Genomic DNA, 22,500 nt, shown 5'->3' with positions numbered 1-22,500 from the left:
TTATAGTGGTCTAAAGCTAGACTAAAGTTTACTTTAAAAACGCGTATCTGTGAAAGAACAAACATATCATATGCCGTGCATGAAAGGCAACCCCCCAGACAACTCTATAGATATAGAGGTGTCATCGATGTGCTGATTACTGAAGGTCTATTAACCCAGATAATTAAGCAGCCAAATTAATTTCCAGTCGATGGCTATGGGTTTTAATTAAAGCCTGCAGGCGGAAGAAAAGCTGTCCTGAAAACAGCGGCTCCATGTGTAAAAAAATCTGCCTGATCAATACATCTGACCCGTGACATCTGAGTCAGTCCTCTAATTTTAGACATCTGCACTCACCAATCTGTAGCATCCTTACCCATCTATTTTTGTTTCCTCTTTTGTCCCCTGGTTTTGTGGTTGTCTTTTTTTCCCCTTAATTTGAGACATCTGTGACGACCGTTCCTAAGCATCGTGTTCGTCATCCATCCAGGCTATTCCTGTTTCCTTTTTTTCATGATTATTTCTGGATTGGTTTTTCCCCTTGTTTGTAGAGCTACTCTCTGATATCTTAAAGCAACACTAAAGCACTTTTCCTCTGTCGCACACACGCCATTGTTTATCCAGCAAATAACAGACAAGGTAGAATATGTTGCATGATTTTATGAAAGTATGATGTATTGCGACATCGAAGCATGTCAAATTTGTAGTTTCTGATGTCTCATTTCATCGAACTACAGATACACTACCCCACCTTGTAAAGCTACATAGTGCGGTTATAGCCGATAGAGGGCCGCGAAGTAAAAGCAGAAGTGCCGTTCACCCTGTTACGAGTTGATGACCCGCTGAAATGATTTTGGAAACATTATTTTAAGGTACAAAAAACTCTTTAGTGTTGCTTTAATGTCTACGGTATCTCAGCCTATAGACTGCATAATGTTTACAATAGCTAAGACCATAGACTCTATATGTAATGTTTGCTCAGCCCATCTCTCTCCATCACCGCTGGCTCCTGCTGCCTCTTCTGCTCATCATCCATTTTTCATCCATCTCATGTTTCTCTTTCACTTTCACCCACCTCACCATCCCACTCACTCTGCTCTCTCTCGCTCTTTCTCTCTCTCTCCATCTCTCTCGCTCTTTCTCTCTCTCTATCTCTCTCCATCTCTCGCTGTCTCATGTTTTTCTTTCACTTTCATCCACTCCACCATCCCTCTATCTCTGCTCTGCTCTCTCTCTCCATCTCTTTCTCTCATATTTCTCTTTTATTTTCATCCACTTCACCATCCCTCTCTATCTCTGCCCTCTCTCTATTTCTCTTTTTCCCACTTTCATCCCTCTCATCCCCACCTCTCCTTGCTTTTCTCTCTCTTTCTCTCCCTCTCTCTTTCTGTACCCATACCTCCTCAAGTCATTCCTACCCTTCGTCTGGCACTCAGCATCTCATTTCATCCACCTCTCTTCTATCCTCCTTTCATCTCATTTCATCCTCCCCTCTTCCATCTTCCATTCCATCTTTTTGGCTCATTCCTCTTTTCACTCACTCTCAACTTCCTGTCTTCTTCCTTCCATATACCGATGGCTCACCAGGTGCTCACTTGGAGTCAATTGTGTACACTATACTTCCTCAATGGACGGAAAATCATTACACAGAGCATTTGAGCATGCTGACCTTTTTTTAAAGTAATGAGTAGAATAAAGTGTCCACTTTGTTTAATATTCACGCAGCACAGCCCTCTCTCCCAAGTGATGTCTTGGAGAATCTGCCTCTTATCACCCCATCTCTGACTCTCTTTCTTTCTATCTTTCTCTCTTCCTGTCTCTTTATCTTTCTCTCTCTTTCTCTCTCTCTGCTCTCTCTCTCTCTCTGCCACTCTAACTCTCTCTCTCTGCTCTCTCTCTCTCTCTCTGCCACTCTCTCTCTCTGCTCTCTCTTTTTCTCTCTGCCACTCTAACTCTCTCTCTCTTTCTCTCTTCAGTCTCTCTCTCTCTCTCTGCCACTCTAACTCTCTCTCTCTGCTCCTCCTTAGTCGTGACTGCAGGAGACGGCTTGCCGGACGTCATCATCATCAACGGCAACAGCAACGGCAACGGCAACGGCGTGGCCTTCGGCATCGACCACTCGGTGGGGCTGGTATTGCGTCTGGCCGAGCTGTTCGAGCAGGGCAACGGCAGCGACGTGACGCTGCGCCTGGAGGCGACCGGCTCGGCCGAGGTGCGCGTGATCCAGGCCCACCGTCTGGTGCTGACGCTGCAGAGCCCCGTCTTCCAGGAGATGCTGAGGAACTGCACCGCTGCTGCTGGAGCTGGAGGTGGTGGAGGTGGAGGTGGAGGTGGAGGTGGAGGTGGAGGTGGTGCAGGTGGAGGCGGGAGCAACACGCTGGTGATCAGGGAGGACGCTGAGAGTGTGGCCGTCTTTGACAAGTTTATCAGGTGAGATGTGGAGAGAATGGGGAGGGGGAGGGAGAGGGAGAGGGAGAGAGAGAGAGGCACTGTATCAGCCACTCGCTGGTCTTCCAGGAAAGCATGGTCATCTTTCATCAGGAGAGAGAGAGAGAGAGAGAGATATCTTTTTAAAATGATATTATTATTACTATTTTTTTTTCTAATTATTTAAGTTTCCTTTCCTTTCATTTACCTATTTTAAAAATAGTTCCTATAAGTTTCATTTGTTTTCACTCCACCCCAAACAGATATTGTATCTGTTTGTTTTTTGTAATATGTCAGCTTTGGCAACACTGCTTATTTGAGTCATGCCAATAAAGCTCCTTTGAATTTGAAATTTGAATTTGAATTTGAGAGAGAGAGAGAGAGAGAGAGAGAGAGAAAGAGAGAGAGAAAGGAGGAAGGTTGGGAAAGAGACGGTATGAGCCACTTGCTCGTCAGCAGGACAGCATGGTCATCTTTCATCAGGACAAGAAGGGAGGATAGAGAGAGAGTGGGAGAGTGGGAGAGAGGGAGAGAGTGGGAGAGAGAAATGGAGGAGACAGTAGACTGCTGTAGAGCTGCTGCTCTAGATTTAGGTGAAGAGGAAATGAAAACATGCAAGGGAGAGCAGAGGCAAGTGTGAGGGCAGAAAAGGGAGTGAGGGAGAGTGTGAGTGTGTGTGTGAGTGTGTGTGTGTGTGTGTGTGTGTGTGTGTGTGTGTGTGTGTGTGTGTGTGTGTCTGTGTGTCTGTATGTGTGTGTGTGTGTGTGTGTGTGTGTGTGTGTGTGTGTGTGTGTGTGTGTGTGTGTGTGTGCGTATGTGTGCGAGTGTTTGTGTGTGTGTGTCTGTATGTGTGTGTGTGTGTGTGTGTGTGTGTGTGTGTATGTGTGTGTGAGTGTATGTGTGTGTGTGTGTGTGTGTGTGTGTGTGCATGTGCGTGCTTGTGTGTGTGTGTGTGTGTGTGTGTGTGTGTGTGTGTGTGTGTGTGTGTGTGTGTGCAAAAGCGTGCTTGTGTGTGTGTGTGTGTGTGTGTGTGTGTGTGTACATGTGCGTGCGCGCGTGTGTGTGTCTTCAGAGGATTACATGATGCCTTGAAGCAGGCAAGAAAGAGAGTGTACGGGAGGAGAGAGAAAAAGAAAGACACGACTGTGAGAAAAAATAGGAGGATGAGGGAGAGACTTACGAGTTGTCAAATAAGGATTACAGAGGATAAAAAAGCAGAGAATAGAAAGGGCATAGAGAAAAAGAAGAAAAGAAGAGGGAGAGAGTGAGTGAGAGAGAGAGAGAGAGAGAGAGAGAGAGAGAGAGAGAGAGAGGAGGAAGGGGTACACAGAAAAGTTTTGCCTATTCCCTTAAACAGGAATACTTCCATGGCCTATATCTGTTGGTACACAAAGTTGTTAAGTATTTATGACAATATAGTGGTCATACATACACGTCTATATATTCCACCCAGTCACCACCCACGGTCTAAAAGAAATAAGACTCTCTTGTTTATATCTCACGTTACATTGGCTCCATCAGGTGCTATGAACTGAAGCCAAATCACATGTCCTTACAGTAGCAGAGTCGGCAGCATGAAGGCCTCAGTGACATGGAAAGGGCGCCCTCTAGTGGACACAATGGGAAACGCCAGCCTAGTGCTCCAGTATCCAGCCAGATCAATGTACAGCACTGGCAGTCTGCCAGAGACAAGAGGCACAGCACATATTGATCTCGGTGTAGCTTATTAGGGTGCAAATTACATTTATTAATAACAGCATAGGCGTACAGTGACATCATGCGTGTGGAGAAAAGTAAGGCACTTGACATGAAATGAGCGGCAAGCAAGAGAGCGTATAACATGTGATGTGGTTTGTCGAAGGCATATAAAAGAATCTTGTTCCTTTTGTAGGAAACAGCACTGTTCCTTTGATGTTGAATAAAGCACCCAAAATAGCACTGCAATCTGGCCCAACCGTAAACGCTGTGCAATCCGGTGTGTGTGTGTGTGTGTGTGTGTGTGTGTGTGTTGAGGAGGGCAGTTCATATCAGGTCAACACGCTGCATTTCTTACATCACGCTGTTTGTCTGTGCTGCTGTGCCTTTGCGTGATAGACACAGACATTCATCATTACGAAAATACACCATTTTATTTATAGGGCTCTTTTCAGACACACCACTGGGTGCGAACGCTTAGAATAGGAGCGGACACCTGGGCCGTCAGGTGCCTGCCGAGCGGGTGGGCCAACAGAGGCGGAATATGAGGGCCAGGGACACGAGAAGGAAACCATGGGACACCGTCACCCCTCACAGATCACACGTATGACATTTCCATTCACTGTGACCCACTGTGACCTGCACGTGGTGCTCCGACTGTGTCCAAATGGCTGGGGGTGTCAAGAGACAAACAGAGGCAGAGGCAGAGAGGCAAGAGACATTTGCCTTGACAGTACAGCAGCAATAGCTAAAAGCAGTAGTAAAAGTGTGACCTACTTGACGATGCAACATTGTGTCTACACAACACTGCATATACAGTATATTTACACTAATAATCATGCATGTACTGTATATTCTGATATAGTTTATGTATACGAATGTGTCTATGTCTTAATATGTATGTAAGTGCAGTGTATGCACATACACATATACATATTCAGACATAATATGTATACAGTACAGTATATGCACGTTATGTGTACTACATACTGTATGTGTATGTACTGTGTACATACTGCACTTACATATTCAGACATAGACAAATACATACATGCATATCAGAATACATATACGTGCATAGTTATAAGTGTAAATGCAGTATGCAGTACTGTTGATAAGAGGGTGCAGCAGACTGAGAAGCACTCACTCGAGATCTTGAGCTGGCAGCGCTGCGCTGGTGATCTGCACTCTCAGTCTACCTTATGTAACTACAAGTGAATGGTTCCCCTGACAGTTTCAGGCTGTCAGAAATGACTTCCTGCTGACTGTGATTCGGTTGATCTGCGCTAGATAAAGACCAAATCTTCAACAGAGCCAGCGTCCATCTTGTTCTGTTTTTTTGTTTCTTTTTTTTTTTTTTTTTTAAAGTAATGATTGTGCTTTTAATGCAGTTGATTCCACTCTTTAGCCATGCTTACTAATGTGAGAAGATTCTGATTGGTAACGTTTTTGATTAAGGATGTTTTCTAATAATAGCATCAACCTACTGCACTACTCCTGCAGCTACTGAATGGTAGAAAGTATTGCTGAATAATGTGGCTTGCGCTATCCCTCTCCAGACTTGCACTATAAAGGATAATGCTATTTGTCCTTAAGCCCATCATTTCTATTATCCAAATGTATTGTCAAAGTATTATTGTACTTCAGACTAGTCTTATAAAGCCACTGTAATACAGTAGCCTACAGTACTATAATGGTAAATTAATAGTAATGTTGAAACAATAAGGCTGCTTGGCTGACTTCAGGCACACTTAGACAAGGACATAGTTACAGTTATATGTACAGCAATTTCCTGTGTATTAGCCGCATTGTGTATAAGCTGCAGGACAGTGTTTTATGCACAAAAACCACAAAACCATATTAATACTATATTAACTGCCCCCGTGTATTAACCTCATAGCTGAAGAAATGTTGCAAAATCAACGTTGCATGTTAAGTTGATAGTAGTTACTACTATAGTTATACAAGTAAAATTGCCAACCGGTTTCAGCCCTCTGGGACTTCCTCAGTGCGTGTCCAGGTTCGTAACGTCGACTGTCCTCCCCTCCTCTGCTGCCCCCTCTGTCCAGATACCTGTACTGCGGGGAGATCGCCGTCCGCGTGGACCAGGCCACCACCCTGCACCGGCTGGCCACCAAGTACAACGTGACGGTGCTGCGCCAGGGCCTGAGCCAGTACATGAGCGAGAACCTAGCGGGCGACCCGCCGCGCAGCGGCCGCGCCGTCAGCTGGTACGAGTACGCAGAGCGCTCGGGCGACGAGGCGCTGCGCGACAGCTGCCTGCAGTACCTGACGTGGAACCTGTCGTCGGTGCTGCGCAGCCGCGAGTGGCCCAGCGTGAGCGCCCCCTTGCTGCTGACGCTGCTGCAGCGCTCCGACCTGGTGCTGCAGAGCGAGCTAGAGCTCTTCGAGGCCGTGGAGACCTGGCTGGCTCGCCAAAAGCCCGACGGCATGACCGCCGAGAACGCGCTGCGCTCGATCCGCTACGCCATGATGGCGCCGCGCGAGCTCTTCCAGCTGCAGCGGGAGTCGCGGGCGCTGCGGCGCTACGGCGAGTCGGTGCGCGACCTGCTCTACATGTCCTACCAGTTCCACTCGGCGTCGCCGCTGCAGCTGGCCAAGTTCTTCGACGTCAACTGCAGCCTGTTCACGCCGCGCAACTACCTGGCGTCGGCGTGGGGCGCGCCCTGGGTCATCGGCAGCCCGGCGCGCGACGACCGCAGCGCCAGCTTCCAGACGCAGCTGGGCCCCAGCGGGCACGACGCGGGCAAGCGCGTCACCTGGAACGCGCTCTTCTCGCCGCGCTGGCTGCCGCTGAGCCTGCGGCCGGCGTTCGGCGGCGGTGGTGCCGAGCCCATGCAGCCGCCGGCGAGGCCCGACGTGGGGCGCCCGCGCGTCATCGTGACGCCGGCGACGTCCAGCGCCGACATGGCCGGCGTGAGCTTCCAGAAGACGCTGCTGGTGGTGGTGCGGCGGCAGGGCAAGATGGTGGTGCGCCACGTCTACAACTTCCACCAGAGCACGGAGGAGATCGGCGACTTCCTGGCCGCCGCCGACCTCCACCGCCGCAGCTCCGAGTACCTGACCAACGGCTCGCTCCACCTGCACATCATCGTCAAGCCGCTCTACCAGAGTCTCATCGCGCCCAAGCAGTGACCGGCCACTGATCCACACACACCACACCACACGCCCCAAATTACCCAAGTCAACACAGTTCAACACAATGCAACCCAAATCTCCTCCCATGGTGGCCTAGTTTGGTCAGTAATAACATTGTTCCTCAATGGGTATTACACTCATATCACGAAATTGTTCATTTCTGAAAAAAGGGACACTCGGTTACACACACCATAATAACCATGTATTAAATACCCCCCCCCCCCCCCCACACACACACACACACTCACACCCCACTACTATTTTAAACAAAAACAAAGTGATTCTCCCAAAGTTTTTAAATAAACAAGGGCTGGTTTGTGGGTCCATTTAAGATGAACCAACATTGATACTAAATAAAGTAACCAGATACACACTAGAATGGTTTATAGGCAGTGAAACCCACTGTGATAGGCCAAGCCATACAGGCCTGTAGGCCACAACTGAGTTTATGTTGAGACTAACTATGACAATTATGGTTCTAGGTGCTATGTTTTATAATATCTTTATGTGGATTACATTTTCACACTTCACTTATTGAATAATGTGTCATATTTTCCATGTTTACGAATTAGAAGTAGGCTCGATAATTATGCTTTTAGGCCTAGTTGTACAGTAGATGATGAATACACAGATGGTCTCCTTACATGTCAATTGTCAACCTTTTTTTACATTTGAAGGATAGCAAAGCAGATAAAATTGATAATGACCATTAAAATTGATGTCATTTTATGAAGTAGAATTGAATGTTATGTTAATGGATTTTGTCAAGATGTCTTTGTGTTGCTCTAGCCTATGATTTCAGACTGCAATAAAATAAGCTGATACAACTATTTTTGTTCATTGTGATTTAGATCATATTACAACACATAGCCTACACACGTCCTGTAACACTCTCCGACCTTATCTTTCATCAATGAAGGAATCAAGTTCGACACGCAGTGATGGTGTAAGCCGACGCTCATAAACTACGAATCCCAGTGTCCTTTGCGCGTCGTGCAGGAAGAACGTTAGCTCGCAGGGGCTCACACTGATCCAAGTTAGGAGCTCTCAGCTGCTAGCCTTGGCCCATCATGTAAGGGCTGCTGAGCTTTCTTTGCAGAGCAATTGCAAAAAATTCCCCGTTTCCAGGCAGATTTGCACGGTGTGCAATTCGAATTTCACTCTTTGCACGGAAGCAAGCGGACCACACGTCTAAATAGCCCAAGTGCATGCGAATTCGGGCTTGGGTTTTGCACCTTTGTTGCAAAGCAAGCCCGCTGAAGCTCCAGCGCGAGGCGAGGGAGATGGAGGGAGGGAGTGAGAGAGAAGGCAAAGTCTTTTGTGCTTCCCCTCCCCCCCACAACAGCAAAGGGGAAATGTCTAAGGGAGGTAAGTATATTAACGCGATCTGTGCAATCCCGCTGAAATGCAGTCGGCGCTGCATTCTTTGCAAAGTGCATTACTGCAGGATAGGCTCGCCCAATGCATTTCAAAGTTTGATGGTTTGAAAGGGTCAGTTGCATTTCCTGTGTAAAGATCTGCCCGTTTGCAGAGTTCCTGGTGAGACGATGCTCCCCGGAGTTGTTCATATATGCTAGACGTTATGTGCATTCTTGTTCAACCCCGATTGTTGAGAAAGCTATTTCGCCGTCTTTGCGGCTTCAGGAGCTGCTACGAAGCAGCGAAATTCGATTGTGCAATGCCAACATGGTCCTCTTTGCAGAAAAGAACATTTCGGAGCAAAATGTAGTGGTGTAGTTCTGTGTCGACTGTGCAACATTGTGATTATGCATTCGTCAATTCCGTGTATTTTGCAAACAAGGTGCATGTTTTTTTGGTGTAAAGTTTGCTCGTCAATCGTGACTACGTCGTTGCCGGAGAAACATGACATGACCCCACGTCCAGTTGCACACTAGGCTATCAAGAAAACGCCGCTGGAAAATTACGCCGAAGTTCTGACATTTTTATTAGTTGCCGTTTCAGTGTCACTGCGCGTAATGGAAAATTATTAAGATGCTTTGTCAACTAAGCTTTGTTCATGGTGCAATACGTGGGTATAAGTTGCAAAAATAAAAAGCTAAATATAGGGTTGTTGCGAACGTCTGGTGACAAACAGTTCAAGGAACAGAGCAATCGTCAGTTGAAAAGGAGCCTCCTAACATAGACCTTGGAAAGCGAAATCGTTGCCAACCAGCACCAATCGTGTGTCCTTTTCACTAAAAGCACGCGATCGGAGCACGGCGTGTGACTACGTAGCTTGGTGACATTATTAAGGAGCGGAATTCACGCTTCTCATACTTAAGATATCTGTGTGGTATACAATTTTATTCTTGCACAACTTGCTGTGCTTGCAGTATTCCTAAGTGTTTTTTTCGCACCACAGGCCTAATTGACGTAACATTGCTTATGAATCTTAACCACGCACTGTTCGGCCTCTGGTAGCTAGCTATTTGATACCGCCTCAGGACATGCCAGTCCACACGGTAACCATGTCTCCTGACAAGTAAATATGGCATGAAGAACTCGCCCAGTGGAGGAAGTTTGTCGTTATAATGGGTGAACAGCCATGGGTAACATTTTAGCACAGCGATAGCCCTGGCTCTTTTTAGTGTGTGTCGTGTTCCGAGAGGACACTGCCTGTTGCGTAAGGCACAGGTGACACACCTGTATTGTTGAACTCAAAGTTTGCCCGAGGTCCCCCCTCGTGGACAGCGCGCAGGAACCCAGGTGAAACATTGTTGTTTAGGGCGTGGACATAACTGGACCACCCCTTAGATGAATGCTGTGTTTACTCAGTGTTCAGGGGACTTCCGTCAAACCTGGCGATGGCGATTGCAGAAGTGCAAACGCATGTCAGTTTCGAGTCCCGGTAAGATTATGGTCTAACCACAGACCCCTGGACACATTGTGTTTCAAATCTGAAAGTGCAAAGTCATTTTGTATCCAATCCAGTGGTGCACTTCGTCCCAGTTTAGATCAGAAGGCCTCGCCAAATTATCTGAAAATGATTACATGCCCAGAATCCGAAATTGGCCATAACAAATTTATACGCTTCCGACGTGAACAGATCTGATTTAAATGAGTAGGTGTTCCTGCCTTTGTGTTATTTATTTGTCATGTCCTCTGTGCATGTTTCCTTTGCTTGTGTGAGAACTGTAGGGCCGAATGTGTGCCATTTTGGGATTTCCTTGCTCGTTCTGTGCACTGTCCAGCAGGCCTGATGCGTGTTGTTGCCTGGCCGCTTCCTCGCAGTGGCCCACTCTGCTCGTGGCGTGGTGGCCCCCTGACCTCATGCTCGCATGTGAGCGCGCGCCTGGTTCGCATGCAAATGGCCCCTCCCGATCTCAGATTCCTAAATCCGCTGCACTGGGGGGCCCAATTGTTGTCGGCCTTCCAGCCCCATATAGTGTTTTCTGCTGCAGTAACAGCAGAAATGTTTGGCACACCCTTCGGCTGGTGATCCAGTGGAAGCACCCTTCTCTCTCTCTCTCTCTCTCTCTCTCTCTCTCTCTCTCTCTCTCTCTCTCTCTCTCTCTCTCTCACACTCTCTCACACTCTCTCTATCTCTCTCGCTCTTTTTTCTCTCTCTCTCTCTTTTTTCTCTTGCACTCACTTTTATCTCACTACATCTCTCGTTCACATTAGGGAGTTGTAATAATGCCTGAATTTCCCTGCGTTTTTTTTAAAGCGAACGCTCAACTAACGGCAAGACGTAGCGAGCCCTGCCAAGTCTATGTCCGGCATGCGAATCCTGCTCCGCCGCATGCAGGGGCTGATGGGATACTACTACCCCTCCGGTCAGTCGGTCAGTCAGGCGGTCGCTCGGTCGGGCGGGCGGGCAGGCTAAGCGGCCGGGTGGGGGCGGACAGATAGGTAGCCGGGCGGGCGGGCCGGCAGGCAGGCGGTCAGGAGTTGTGCAGGATAATATACTGCATGTGGACAGAGGTGGGGACGTGCGCGAGGGTGTTAAGAGGCCCCAGCAGAACGTAAGTCCCAAGAGGGAGAGAGAGAAAGAGGGAGCGAGAGAGAGAGTGAAGGAGAGGGAGCGAGAGAGAGAGTGAGGGAGAGGGAGGGAGTGAGAGAGAGGGAGAGAGAGCGGAAGGCTGTGAAGTGCAAGACGGAAGATGAGAAGAGCATAAATCCACTCAGCAGCGGTCGACGTTTGCACTGGCTTCAGATCTCCGCTCCCCAAAGACACCTGGACATGCTGCTGGGCTGTGGGCTACTACCAGTGTACAGACGGCGGGTGCCCTGGCACGGGGAGGGGGAGGGGGGAGGTGGGGTGGAATGTCGGGGGAGCGGAGCGAAGGTCGGCACTCCCGGTGGCCCTGGGTGCACGTACTGTACGTCTGACACAGCGGTGGCACTCCGCTCAACTCCCGGTTCTCACAGTCCTCCTTCCCTGCAGCCGGAAGAGCCGGATGATGAATTGCCTTTTTATATTGCCATCCGCTCTCGCTCTCTCTCTCTCTCTCTCTCTCTCTCTCTCTCTCTCTCTCTCTCTTCTCCTCTCTCTCGTTTTATCTTCCTGTCTTCCCTCTCGCACGGTGCCCTACTTAAAACTGAAAATCCATGGCCCCCCCTCTGCATGCACAATAACACACACACACACACACACACAGGCGCACACACACACACACACACATGCACACGCACCCGACGGCTGCCGTTCCCAAGTTAATAGTGTGTCAGCGAGTCCAGGGGGCTCAGTCCAGGGACACGCACTCTGTTTCCGGGGGGGTTTGGGGAGGGGGGGGGGCTCTGCAGCCTCCGCTGCATGCAATAAATAGCTCACTGTTGCCATCATCCCCCGCCTGACTTTGAGAGGTGCGTTTGATACTTAAGTGCCGTGCGAATGGGACTCCCACTCTTACCCACCCCCCCGTTCGCCACCACCACCCCCGCCACCGCCGCCACCCCGTGACGCACACGCGTCCTTCTGAACGAGAGACGGGTGCGCACAGGAAGTTGGCACTCGGCAGCTTCCCGTCCAGAAACGATCACCACAAATGAAAAAAAAAAAAAAAATAGATCGAAAAATGAAATGCAGTCCGCCAGTCGCCAGCACACAGCCTTGACTGTAAGCGTGCATAACAGATTGTGTGTGTGTGTGTGTGTGTGTGTGTGTGTGTGTGGAGGGGCTCTAGTGTTCGTTCCCCGGCATGTTTGGAATAAGCAATGTTCACAGGTCAGTTGCCTCGCACTGGATCAGACACTCCGTGTTCTTGCCTTCCGTGCCTTCCTGGTGTGGTCATGTTTGGCAACGGGGCTAGTTTATGGCCAGTTGTAAAGCGGGGAAAAATAGCTACCGTGAATCCAGAACACTAACTGAGCCGCTAATGGGTGCTTGTCATGCAGGTGGCTGCCATCTTGAAACATCCACGGCTAAGCACCTGCTGTTTTGTGTGTGTGTGTGTGTGTGTGTGTGTGTGTGTGTGTGGTGGGGGGTTTCTAAAATCGTCGTGTCTCATGCTAGAAGGTTGAGGTTTTTTTTCTTGCCAGGTAGGAAACATGTCACATAGTCCACTTAACACTCAAACAGGGAGTCTGGGAAGGTCAGTGCATTCAGAGATTGGGTGTCAACAGGTTGACATCTAATCCTGAGTGATATTCTCTTCCTGTAACCCAACAGCGGTGCATGCGCATACGCACAGACGTGCACGCTCAAAGCACACACTCACACACACACACACACACTCCCAGACAGACAGTATTGCACGCACAAACGCGCACACACGCACGCACGCACACACGCACGCACACAAACACACGCACACACGCACTGACAGACACACTCACTCCCAGTCAGACAGACACTTGCACACCAGTAACCCCCCATGCCAGCCCACTGCCCTGTGAAGGACTCCCTGCCAAGCCAAACGCACAACAGGCTTTTCTGGGACATCCTGTGAATGTACTTCCAGAGTCTGGGTACACACACACACACACGCACGGTGCACCACCCGCACGTATCAGATTCACGCAACTTTGTGCAATCGTGTTTCTGTGTTTTTTTGTCTGGCGTCGTCGTCGGCTGACTCGACTTAACATTGGCATGTCCCAAATAGTCTGGGTTCGGGGGGGCGATTGGCGGTGCTATCCCCCGACTGGCACACTGTGCATTGCGGGTTTTCTGAGCGGTGTTTTTTGGGGTGGCAAGCAACGGCGGTGCGCAAAGAGGGCAGTGCTCTGCCATGACCCCGAAGACGATCCCTGATGGGCATGCCCGTTCCACAACCCCTAACCCCCTCCCCTTCCACCCCCCCCCCCCCCCCCCCCTTCTCGTCAGGAGTGTCATCTAAGTCGAACAGCCGCCACTGGAAGACCAGTGGGCAGGGGGTGACCACAGCGTTCCCAAAGGAGAGAAGAATCCCCTCACCCCCTCACCTCCCAACAGCTGTAGCCCAAAAGGATCTGCCATCTTTGGAAGTGTAGAATATCTCACAGACTGCCAGAGCGGTCAGAAGAGCCCTAACAGCCGCGGGGCTCGACGGGCTATTTTCATCTCCAGTTTGCATGCTGTCTCTCTCTCTCTCTCTCTCTCTCTCTCTCTCCCCTACTCTCTGTATCTCTCTCTTCCTCTCTCTCCCCCCCCCTCTCTCTCTCTCTCTCTCGATCGGCTGCTTGCGCACTCAGGCATTCTTTCCTTGTGTGCTGCTGCATCTTTTTCCATCTCTCCATGTCACTGTATTTTTCTCCCTTCTCTCTCTCTTTCTCTCATGCTCTCGCTCTCTCACTCCCCTCCTCTCTCTATCATGCTTCTCTCTCTCCCTCGCTCATGCTCTCTCTCTCTCTTTCTCTTCCTTCTGCTCTTTTCATCCCCACTTCCCCACCACCTTATATCATTTGTCCTTTGACACCCTCCACCCCATTACCCCATTTGTTGTTTGACCCCCCCCATGCTCTCTCTCTCTCTCTCTCTCTCGCTCCGATTCATCCTTCCTCCTCCGGCTCTCTGAAATTCCATTGAGGAACTCTCGGGATTGTTGGCATTCCAGCCCGCGAGGACATGGGTGGGATCGGGAAAGGGACGGCAACGGGCACGCCGCATGCTTGCGGGAGTCGCCCGGGGCAACGGACGGACGTCCCAGGTCGCCGCGGTCCCTCAGATTAACAGATCCGTTATCTCCCATGATCGCTGAAGGTCTTCCGGACCACCTCCCAACACGGGGACACACACTGATTTGTTTCCTGTTGGACCCCCCCCCTAGCCCCCCTCCCCTGAAGAGAAGGCGCTGTGTCCTCAGAAATGACATATTCTGGCATTTCCTTCTCGTAGCTATGTATCCCTTTCCCAGCTTCTGAGGGTTTATACACAAGACAGCCGCGCGGTAAATAAGGAACCTCGTTATGCCGACTTCAAGCACGTCGCTGAAAAATGCTGTTTTGGAAACAAAAAGTGTGCTGTGCGTTTTCCGTTGGTGCTTAGCTCTGCAAAAAAAAGGCATTGCAAACACAAAAAAAAAGCCAAAACATTGTCATTTTTCCAAGGTCATATGGAATTTTCTTTTTTCAATGTAACTTTACCTGTGTGCTGTGCAAAGACCGAAATAACAGGGCTTCAGCGCTACAGCTGTTAAAATATTTGATGCTGGTGTCTTGGAGTTATTCCTGAAACCCTGCGCTATTGGCTGAGGTCAAACAATGCAACACGTTGGCTGTTTTTCCTGCCATGCACTTCAGTTATATAATCCATTGATGGCGTGCTGTCTGTGCCCCCCCCTCTTTCTCTCTCTCTCTTTCTCTCTCTCTCTCTCTCTTTCTCTCTCTCTTTCTCTCTCTCTTTCTCTCCCCCTCTTTCAGTCACTGGCCTGTGATAGGGGGAGCAGGGGGCTTTGTGTTTTGGTCATTTACTGCCATAGGAACAGGAGTTGTTTTAACTCCGCGGCAAGTTTAAAGTGCATGTGTTGCATGTGTGCGTGCGTGTGTGTGTGTGCTTCGACTTGTTGATGCTTTGTGGTGTGCACAAGTTAGATGACCATTTTTAGGGCTGATTTCGGGCCTTTGATGACTGGTTACTGGATGATTTCAGAGGCATTACTGCTGAATATAGTTTGAGTTTGTGTGCGTGTGTCTGTGTTAGTGTCTGTGTTAGTGTCTGTGTTTGTGTCTGTCTGTGTGTCTGTGAGTGTGTGTGTCTCACACAGGCTGTCTGTGTACTCATTCCTCCCCCATATAATTTACAGTTTCCCCAGCAGTATGTGCTAGTGTTTGCATATGAAATCTAAACCGGTGCATAGGTGTGTGTGTGTGTGTGTGCACGCACATGTGTGTCCGTGCGTCTGGTGTTTCTATGACTGCATGTACTCATCAGTAACTTTAAGTGAGCGCTTCAGGTGAAGTGGATACTGTGTGTGTGTGTATGTACTGTATGTGCGTGTTTATGTATGTGTGTGTGTGTGTGTGTGCGTGTGTGTTTATATGTGTGTCTCTCTGGTGTTTTTGCATCAGGGTGCTCCTCTCGCGTAGTAGGCTTTACTGAAGTAGCTTGAGCTGACGCCACTCTGCCTGACTGCCTGCCTGCCTGCCTCCATCAGAGCATGTCCAGGCCTGTCCACTGCAGCGCTGGCGGCCTGCAGGCCCCGCAGAATTCCAGCCTGCTCAGGGCTCAGGGCTCAGGGGCGGCTACGTGATCTCATCATCCGGCCCCTAAAATGCTTAAAGTTCACAATCACATGCATTATACTTTACATGCACACACTCTCTCTCTAGATAAGCACATTATGCACTGTACTGGACACTTGTGAAATGATGCATATAAACACAGTCACTTTTCTCTGTCTCTCACTCTCTCATTTTCTCTCTCTCTTTCTCTCTCTCTTACTCTCTTTTTCTCTCTCGCTGTCTCTTACAAACACACACACACTCTCTTTCTCCCAACCACACACGCACACACACACACACACACACACACACACACACACACACACACACAATCTTCACATACCGCCGCTGCCTGGATGCAGTGGTTTTCACCAAATGGGCCCCGGGCAGCCACACACCAGTTCCATCCAGCTGCATGCTGTCCTCCTCCCGCCTCTGCCCATGCTGTCATTTGCATAGAGCTGACTGTGTGTGTGTGTGTGTGTGTGTGTGTGTGTGTGTGTGTGTGTGTGTGTGTGTGTGTGTGTGTGTGTGTGTGTGTGTGTGTGTGTCTGCGTGTGTGTTTGCGTATGTGTGCATCACCAGGGAGCAAAACTGCTCTTAGCATTTCAGTGAAGCAGAGTTATACCCCTTTGTGGTTGGACTTTAGTCACTTTAATGAAGTTTGTTTGCCTGCCCCACAGAAATGAACTGTAATTATGAGTAATAATTGGCTGATATTGAACGTCATCCTTGTGCGTAAATGAAGAAATGGCTGTATGCTGATATGAAGCTATGGTCACCGCCAAGTTTATTGTTTAATATTTTACAGGCAGATTTTGTGTTGTAATGTAGTTTCACACTGCATTACTCGTAACTAATATAACGGCGTTCTCATCACAACGCTAAAGCTCCAAGTCCATGAAAGTTGTCCAGCTCTTAATGACGTGCGCCTCTTTGGGAGTCATCCGTGGTCATCCAACGAATTTAGGATTCCCAATTCATAGAATTCGGCTCGATTCATGGCCTTTTTGACGGTGCACAAGTAGGGGTGTGCCTCCCGAGATAAGTCACCGGCTGGAGGCCACCTTTTTCAGCGGCTCTTCGGCGTGCGTGTCGGCTTTCCGACGGCCATTGTAGCCCGTGTCAGCGCTTTGTGCAAGGGTCCCCACAGCCCCAGTTCCCCACTAGAACAAAGCTAGGTGAAGTTTGACACCTGAGCATGGCGTAGCCACATCGCTAACCTGCTATGCAAATCTCTCATTTGTATTTGTGTGTGTGTGCGTGTGCGTGCGGTTTGAGTTTCCACTTCTTCACACCGGATGGGTGATTCATTTTTTGGGAAGACACGGCGGTGCAGAACCTGTTCAGAGGTGTGGTGCCCTTGGGAGGAATCTGTTGCTTGCAGCGCTCGCTGCGTGTTTTGCATAGACATGGATTTGGATGTGGTGCCAGTTGGGTGTGGAGAGTTGTGGTGGTGAGGGAGTGCTTGCCAGGGCTAATCAATGTTGGTGAACGTCTAATCTAGCCAGTGAACCAAAAGAGGGTGTGGGAGTCTGGAAGGGTGGTGGTGGTTCAAAAACAGACGTAGATTTCCAAATGGTATTTGTATCTTTAACTATTGTCGGGTTTTTTTTGTGTGTGTGTGTGTGCTTTGTTTGTGTGTGTGTCAGTGTCAGGGGTAATAACTTGAAGGTGACTCTTGAAATAGTCTCAGTTGCTTCAGATGATTCAGCATTGGAGTGGATCCAGCCACAGGGCGTGACCACGTGCACTCAACACACACACACACACACACACTCTCTCACACACACACACACACACACACACTCTCTCACACACACACACACACACACACACACACACACACACACTCACACACACTTCATCTTTCTGTCATTTTCTTCTCTCTCCCTCTGTCTCACCCACTCAAGCTTATACACACGCTCACGTTAGTGAGATAGTTAGTTCACATTCCTCCGTTGTCCGATTCATCAGGCTCGCTAAAGTGTCTCTCCTTAAGGCTCTCTTAAGTGTCCTCCGAAGCGTGACGCCTGGCAGTTTCAGCCAGGTGTGTCCCTGAAGCGCGGCCTTGTGGGCTTTTTTTTTTTTTCTTTTCTTTTTTTTCGGTCGTCTCTTTCATGTCTGCCCACCTTTCCCCTCATTCTCGCGTCGCTGCCGCTCCACGTCTGCCGCGTCGGTCTCCACGGCAACCCTTCCCACCACTCGCACTGTTGCTGTGGCAACAGAGAGGCGGGGCGGGATGCTCGTCGTCGTCGTCGTCGTCGGGGGGGGGGGCGTGGCCAGGTGTGTCCAGCTGGGTGTCGGGAGGCTCGGCGGGGGCGGCCTCGAGTCAGACGGGGGCTGAGCACGCACCTCGGAGGTGCCCACCTGTATCCCCCGTCCCCCCCACACACACCCCTCTCTCTCTCTCTCGGGGCTGTGCCCCGAACTCCGCCAGTAGGAGCTGGAGCCTGGACAACTCTCCAGTCGTAAGTGACCATGCGATGAACCCTCCCTCCGTCCAGCCGTCCGTCTCGTTTCTGTACAGCGTTTCTGTGATTGTGTTTTTTAAGCTGAATTTCAGTGCAGATATGGGACAGGTATTGTTTTGTGGGGGACGGGGGGGTCGTTCCAAAATCATTTCTCGGGGGACATGGAACAGGTATAATTTTTGGCGGGGGGCATCGTTCCAAAATGATTCCTCAGAATTGTTTTGGTGGTGCCTTTTCTTTCCTTTGAAGAGAAGAAGCTCATAGTTGGCTTGTCCAGTCCTGTCTCTTACTGCCCACTGGTTCCTGACTCTCTCTCTGTTTGTGTTGTTGTTTGCAGGTAAGAAGGCGAAGCCGGCGCTCAAGCTGCCTAAGGAGGCGTTTGAGCAACCTGCCCCGGCAGCCGCGTAAGAACCCTTTACCACCTCTCCACCTCTCCGCCTCTGTCTCTCTCTCTCCACCTCTCCACCTCTCCACCTCTCAGTCTCTCTGTCACTTCATCTGTCCATCACCCTATCTATATCACTGTCTACCTCTCCTTATAGTTTTATTGATGTAACATTGTTTGTCAGAGCCTGTAATACGTTTGCAGCTTTTTTGAATACAGCTTTTGGATGAATCTCAGTCCCTGAGTGCGTTCTCCACTTTTTTTTACGACCTTACAGTAACATTGAGATTAAATGATCTGGCACTTTGAAGGCTATATCTTAATGTGTCTCTCTCACTCTCTCTCCTGTGCGTTACACACTTATCTCTCCATTTCTCCTCTTTATGGTCTGTCTGCCTCTCTCCCTCTCCGGTGCGGTACACATTTGTCTCTCCATTCTTCCTCTTTATGTTCTCTTCTCTTTCTTCTCTTCTGTCTTCATTCTTCATCTCTCTCTCTCTCTCATTCTCATTCTTATCCTTATTCTCATCTTTTTTCCATTTGGCTCTGTATTTTCGCACCTTATCTCTTTTTTTTCTCTCTCTCTTCTAATCTCACTAACCATCTCATTTCCTTCCTGTGGCACTGTCACTCATTCTGTCCCCTAGCTGCTGTAAACATGCCCTCAGCCTTTACACAGAGATGCCACTGAAGCAGCAGTGCCTATCTGCACCATTCACATCACTAGACTCTGCTTGTCTTTCTCTGTGGGGGGATGTAAAGTGGAGTCATATATATATTTATATATATATATATATATATATATATATAATATATATATATATATTACTGCTGGAGCAAATCTTATGAGAATAATATCAGAAGTTCATCTCACCTCAGATCCCGCTGTGGGCAATGAATGAGTCATAATTAGAGATTATCCAAAGCTGGTCTCTTTTTTTTTTTTTTTAAATATGGGATTAATCTGTAATTATATGGGTAATTACTTGTGCTTTCACACCTAAGGAGTGATACTGTTGCCTTTACAGACCTCCCAGAGATTTGGACTCCAAAGCCTGTGTGACGATTGGAGAAAAGGTAAGGGAAAACTCCACAGGGTCTTTTTTTCTCTTTACAGAGTGTGCTGTGGTTTGAATACTATTTTAATACTATGGTTTGTAAAACAATGGATAAGATGCAGTTTCCAGATGGAAATGGATGTCCATTCTTGGATTCAAGGCTGTTTTAGGGTATTTTATGCCTCAAAAATGTTCTTGTGTAATTAATGATTTATTTCATTTATATATGTATTTACTCATTAGATTTAAGATTTCTCTCTTTTCCCTTTTTTTCTCCTTATCTGCAAGCCTGGTTAAATTCAGTGGCCCCCCCTGGGCCATAAAGAATGCATGACTTCACATTATGGCCTGGACTGAATGTTGCTGATTACAGACAGACAGGAATGTTCTATTTACTGCTTTTTTAGACTGTAAAAATATTTAGTCTCAACTCATCAAATCTCTGGAATTTTCCATTTGTACCATAGCCCCCCCCCCCCCCCCCCCCCTATTGGTTATTGTTTGCTATTAAATTGACCCTCCTGAGGTGAGGGTAAACCTGATTGGGATTTATGCACTGCTGATGCAATGAGTGGCAGGTAGAGCATTCATTCATCGGATTGTGGTTTGTTGGTCTAGGGCTCTCAAAGACAGATGGCGGCGAGTGGTGCTGCCTGTATTTATTCAGATAGAAAATCTTATTCATTTAAAGAAAAAAATGAAATTGCAAAAACATATTTTGAAGTATTACAATTTACTAAATATTAAAACACAATTTGGAAATGTTTGGTTAAATCATATTTAGATTATACTTATTATTTATTGTATACAGTATTTGTATTTCATTTTTAAATTTATCTTTTAGTGTTTAGTTCATGGAATGTTATTTCAAGTACTATCATCATATGCTTACGTTTTATGTTTATTATTACTCTACTTATATTGTATTAATGCTTTGGCAATATTATTATTGTACGTTCAGTCATTGTTCAGTCAGTTTTTGAATTGAATTTAGATAAGTAGACATTAATCATCAATCTTTGGTCCTCACTCTTATATTCTCACAGCTGCGGTGCAGTGGTTAGGTGTTTTGTGCATGAGCCAGTCCATTTGCTGAAAGACCTAGTCATGCTCAGTTTCTCTCCTCCCTCTCCTCCTCCTTTCAGTCTGTCTCAATGCATCTCTCTCTCTTTCTCTCTCTCTCTTTCTCTCTCTCTCTCTTTCTCTCTCTCTCTCTCTCTCTCTCTCTCTCTCTCTCTCTCTCTCTCTCTCTCTCTCTCTCTCTCCTCCTCTAGGGAGTTGAAGCTGATCTGTACTGCTGCACTCTGCTGAATCTGACGCCTGGGTTAACTCTCCCTGCTCTCTCTCTCTCTCTGTCTGTCTCTCTCATCTCTCTCTCTCTCTCTGTTCTCTCTCTCTCTCTCTCTCTCTATCTATTTCTCCCACTGCTCTCTATGCCTCTCTCCTCTCGCCCTTCCTTTTCTTGTCACTTACTCACTGTCTCGCTCGCTCTCGTGTTCTCACTCTCGCACCCGCACTCTCACGTTCTCACTTTCTACTGATGTTCACCCACTCACACCTTCCTCTCGTCATCTATGCACTTTCTGATTCTCTCTCTCTCTCTCTCTCCCTCCCTACCCTCGTTCCCTCCCCTCCCCTTTCCCCTTATCTTTCTCTCTGTGTCATTGGGCAGAACTTTGAGGTGAAGGCCGATGACCTGGAGGAGATCGGCGAGCTGGGCCGCGGGGCGTACGGCGTGGTGACCAAGATGCGGCACGTGCCCAGTGGCACCATCATGGCAGTGAAGGTACGATTGCGCCTACAACTCCCATGGTGCCCTCCCCTCATCCACTTCCTAATAAACCCCTGAAGTTCGCCCCCACAAAAAAAGGACCCTTTGACCATATAAGGAGATCCAGGAGCCGTCTTTGTCCGTCCGGATTTCCTTATATGGGCAAAGATGGCAGCTTTGGGTCCTGTTTGTAAGCGAACTTCAGAGGCCTATGATGCAAGACAAAGTGTGAAGAACAGGAAGGAGGAAATGCATCCTTGTTGCCACAATTGCACATCATCTTTAGATGGTTTAACCAGCCCCTGTTCTGCACCTGAGTGCTCCAACGTCCACAGCCACATTCACATCCACAGCCGCTGACTGTGTGAGTGTCAGGGGCCTCCAGAGGGTTGTCAGTGTTGTGGGTGGGCTTTGCCATAGCAGGACACTTTCCCCTCATTGCATCACTATATTTTGTGGTGACTGGTTTCCAGTGCAAGTTAATTGAACCAGTGTCTTGATATGAGGGCACGGATGGGCTAACTCTTGGTAGCTGCTAACAGGTGTAAAAAAACAGATTGCTGAATTCGCCATGTACTAGATCATTTTATTATCTATTAGTTGATCATTAGTTTGCGCAGCTCTAGGTCTGTATTCTTATAATCCAATGAATAAAAGATGTGATGGTGAAAGAAAAAAAAAAGGAAGAAAAAAAAATCAGTATTCAGAATTGATGAGCCTCTGTGCTGAGTGACATTTTTTCTCGACGGGGCTGTTACAGATCCCGGGCAGCACACTTCTGACTGCTATCAGCCAGTAGACCTCTGAAGGTTGTCTACCGGAAGGACCCAAAAGCTGCCATCTTTGCCCATATAAGGATATCCAGAAAACAGCAGCTTTGAGTCCTTTCTGCAGGCGAAATTCAGAGGAATTCTATTGTGCATTGTAGTTGAATCTCACGTCATGCTGTGTAATGTGAAATAGGCTTTG

The 22,500-nt window shown here is 48.3% G+C and overlaps 2 protein-coding genes across 2 annotated transcripts in view; both read left to right on the top strand.

The window, feature by feature from the left end:
• btbd17a (BTB (POZ) domain containing 17a) overlaps window positions 1–7,257 on the top strand; it is an 8,047-nt gene extending 790 nt beyond the window's left edge. The window contains exons 2-4 of the mRNA XM_062526970.1: window positions 2,007–2,264; window positions 2,343–2,409; window positions 6,171–7,257. Of these exons, the coding sequence (XP_062382954.1) occupies window positions 2,007–2,264; window positions 2,343–2,409; window positions 6,171–7,257 (1,412 nt within the window). The remainder of the gene's footprint in view (window positions 1–2,006; window positions 2,265–2,342; window positions 2,410–6,170) is intronic.
• Window positions 7,258–8,307: 1,050 nt separating this feature from the next.
• The window catches only part of map2k6 (mitogen-activated protein kinase kinase 6), a 25,654-nt gene continuing 11,461 nt past the window's right edge, over window positions 8,308–22,500 (top strand). Inside the window, exons 1-4 of the mRNA XM_062525919.1 lie at window positions 8,308–8,628; window positions 18,655–18,721; window positions 19,731–19,779; window positions 21,433–21,546. Coding sequence (XP_062381903.1) covers window positions 8,469–8,628; window positions 18,655–18,721; window positions 19,731–19,779; window positions 21,433–21,546 — 390 coding nt within the window. The 5' untranslated portion in view covers window positions 8,308–8,468. The remainder of the gene's footprint in view (window positions 8,629–18,654; window positions 18,722–19,730; window positions 19,780–21,432; window positions 21,547–22,500) is intronic.

This window comes from Sardina pilchardus, chromosome 22, assembly GCF_963854185.1.
Source record: "Sardina pilchardus chromosome 22, fSarPil1.1, whole genome shotgun sequence".
NCBI lineage: Eukaryota > Metazoa > Chordata > Actinopteri > Clupeiformes > Clupeidae > Sardina > Sardina pilchardus.
Note: the sequence above shows the minus strand (reverse complement) of the source record. Positions and strands in the feature narration are given on the sequence as shown.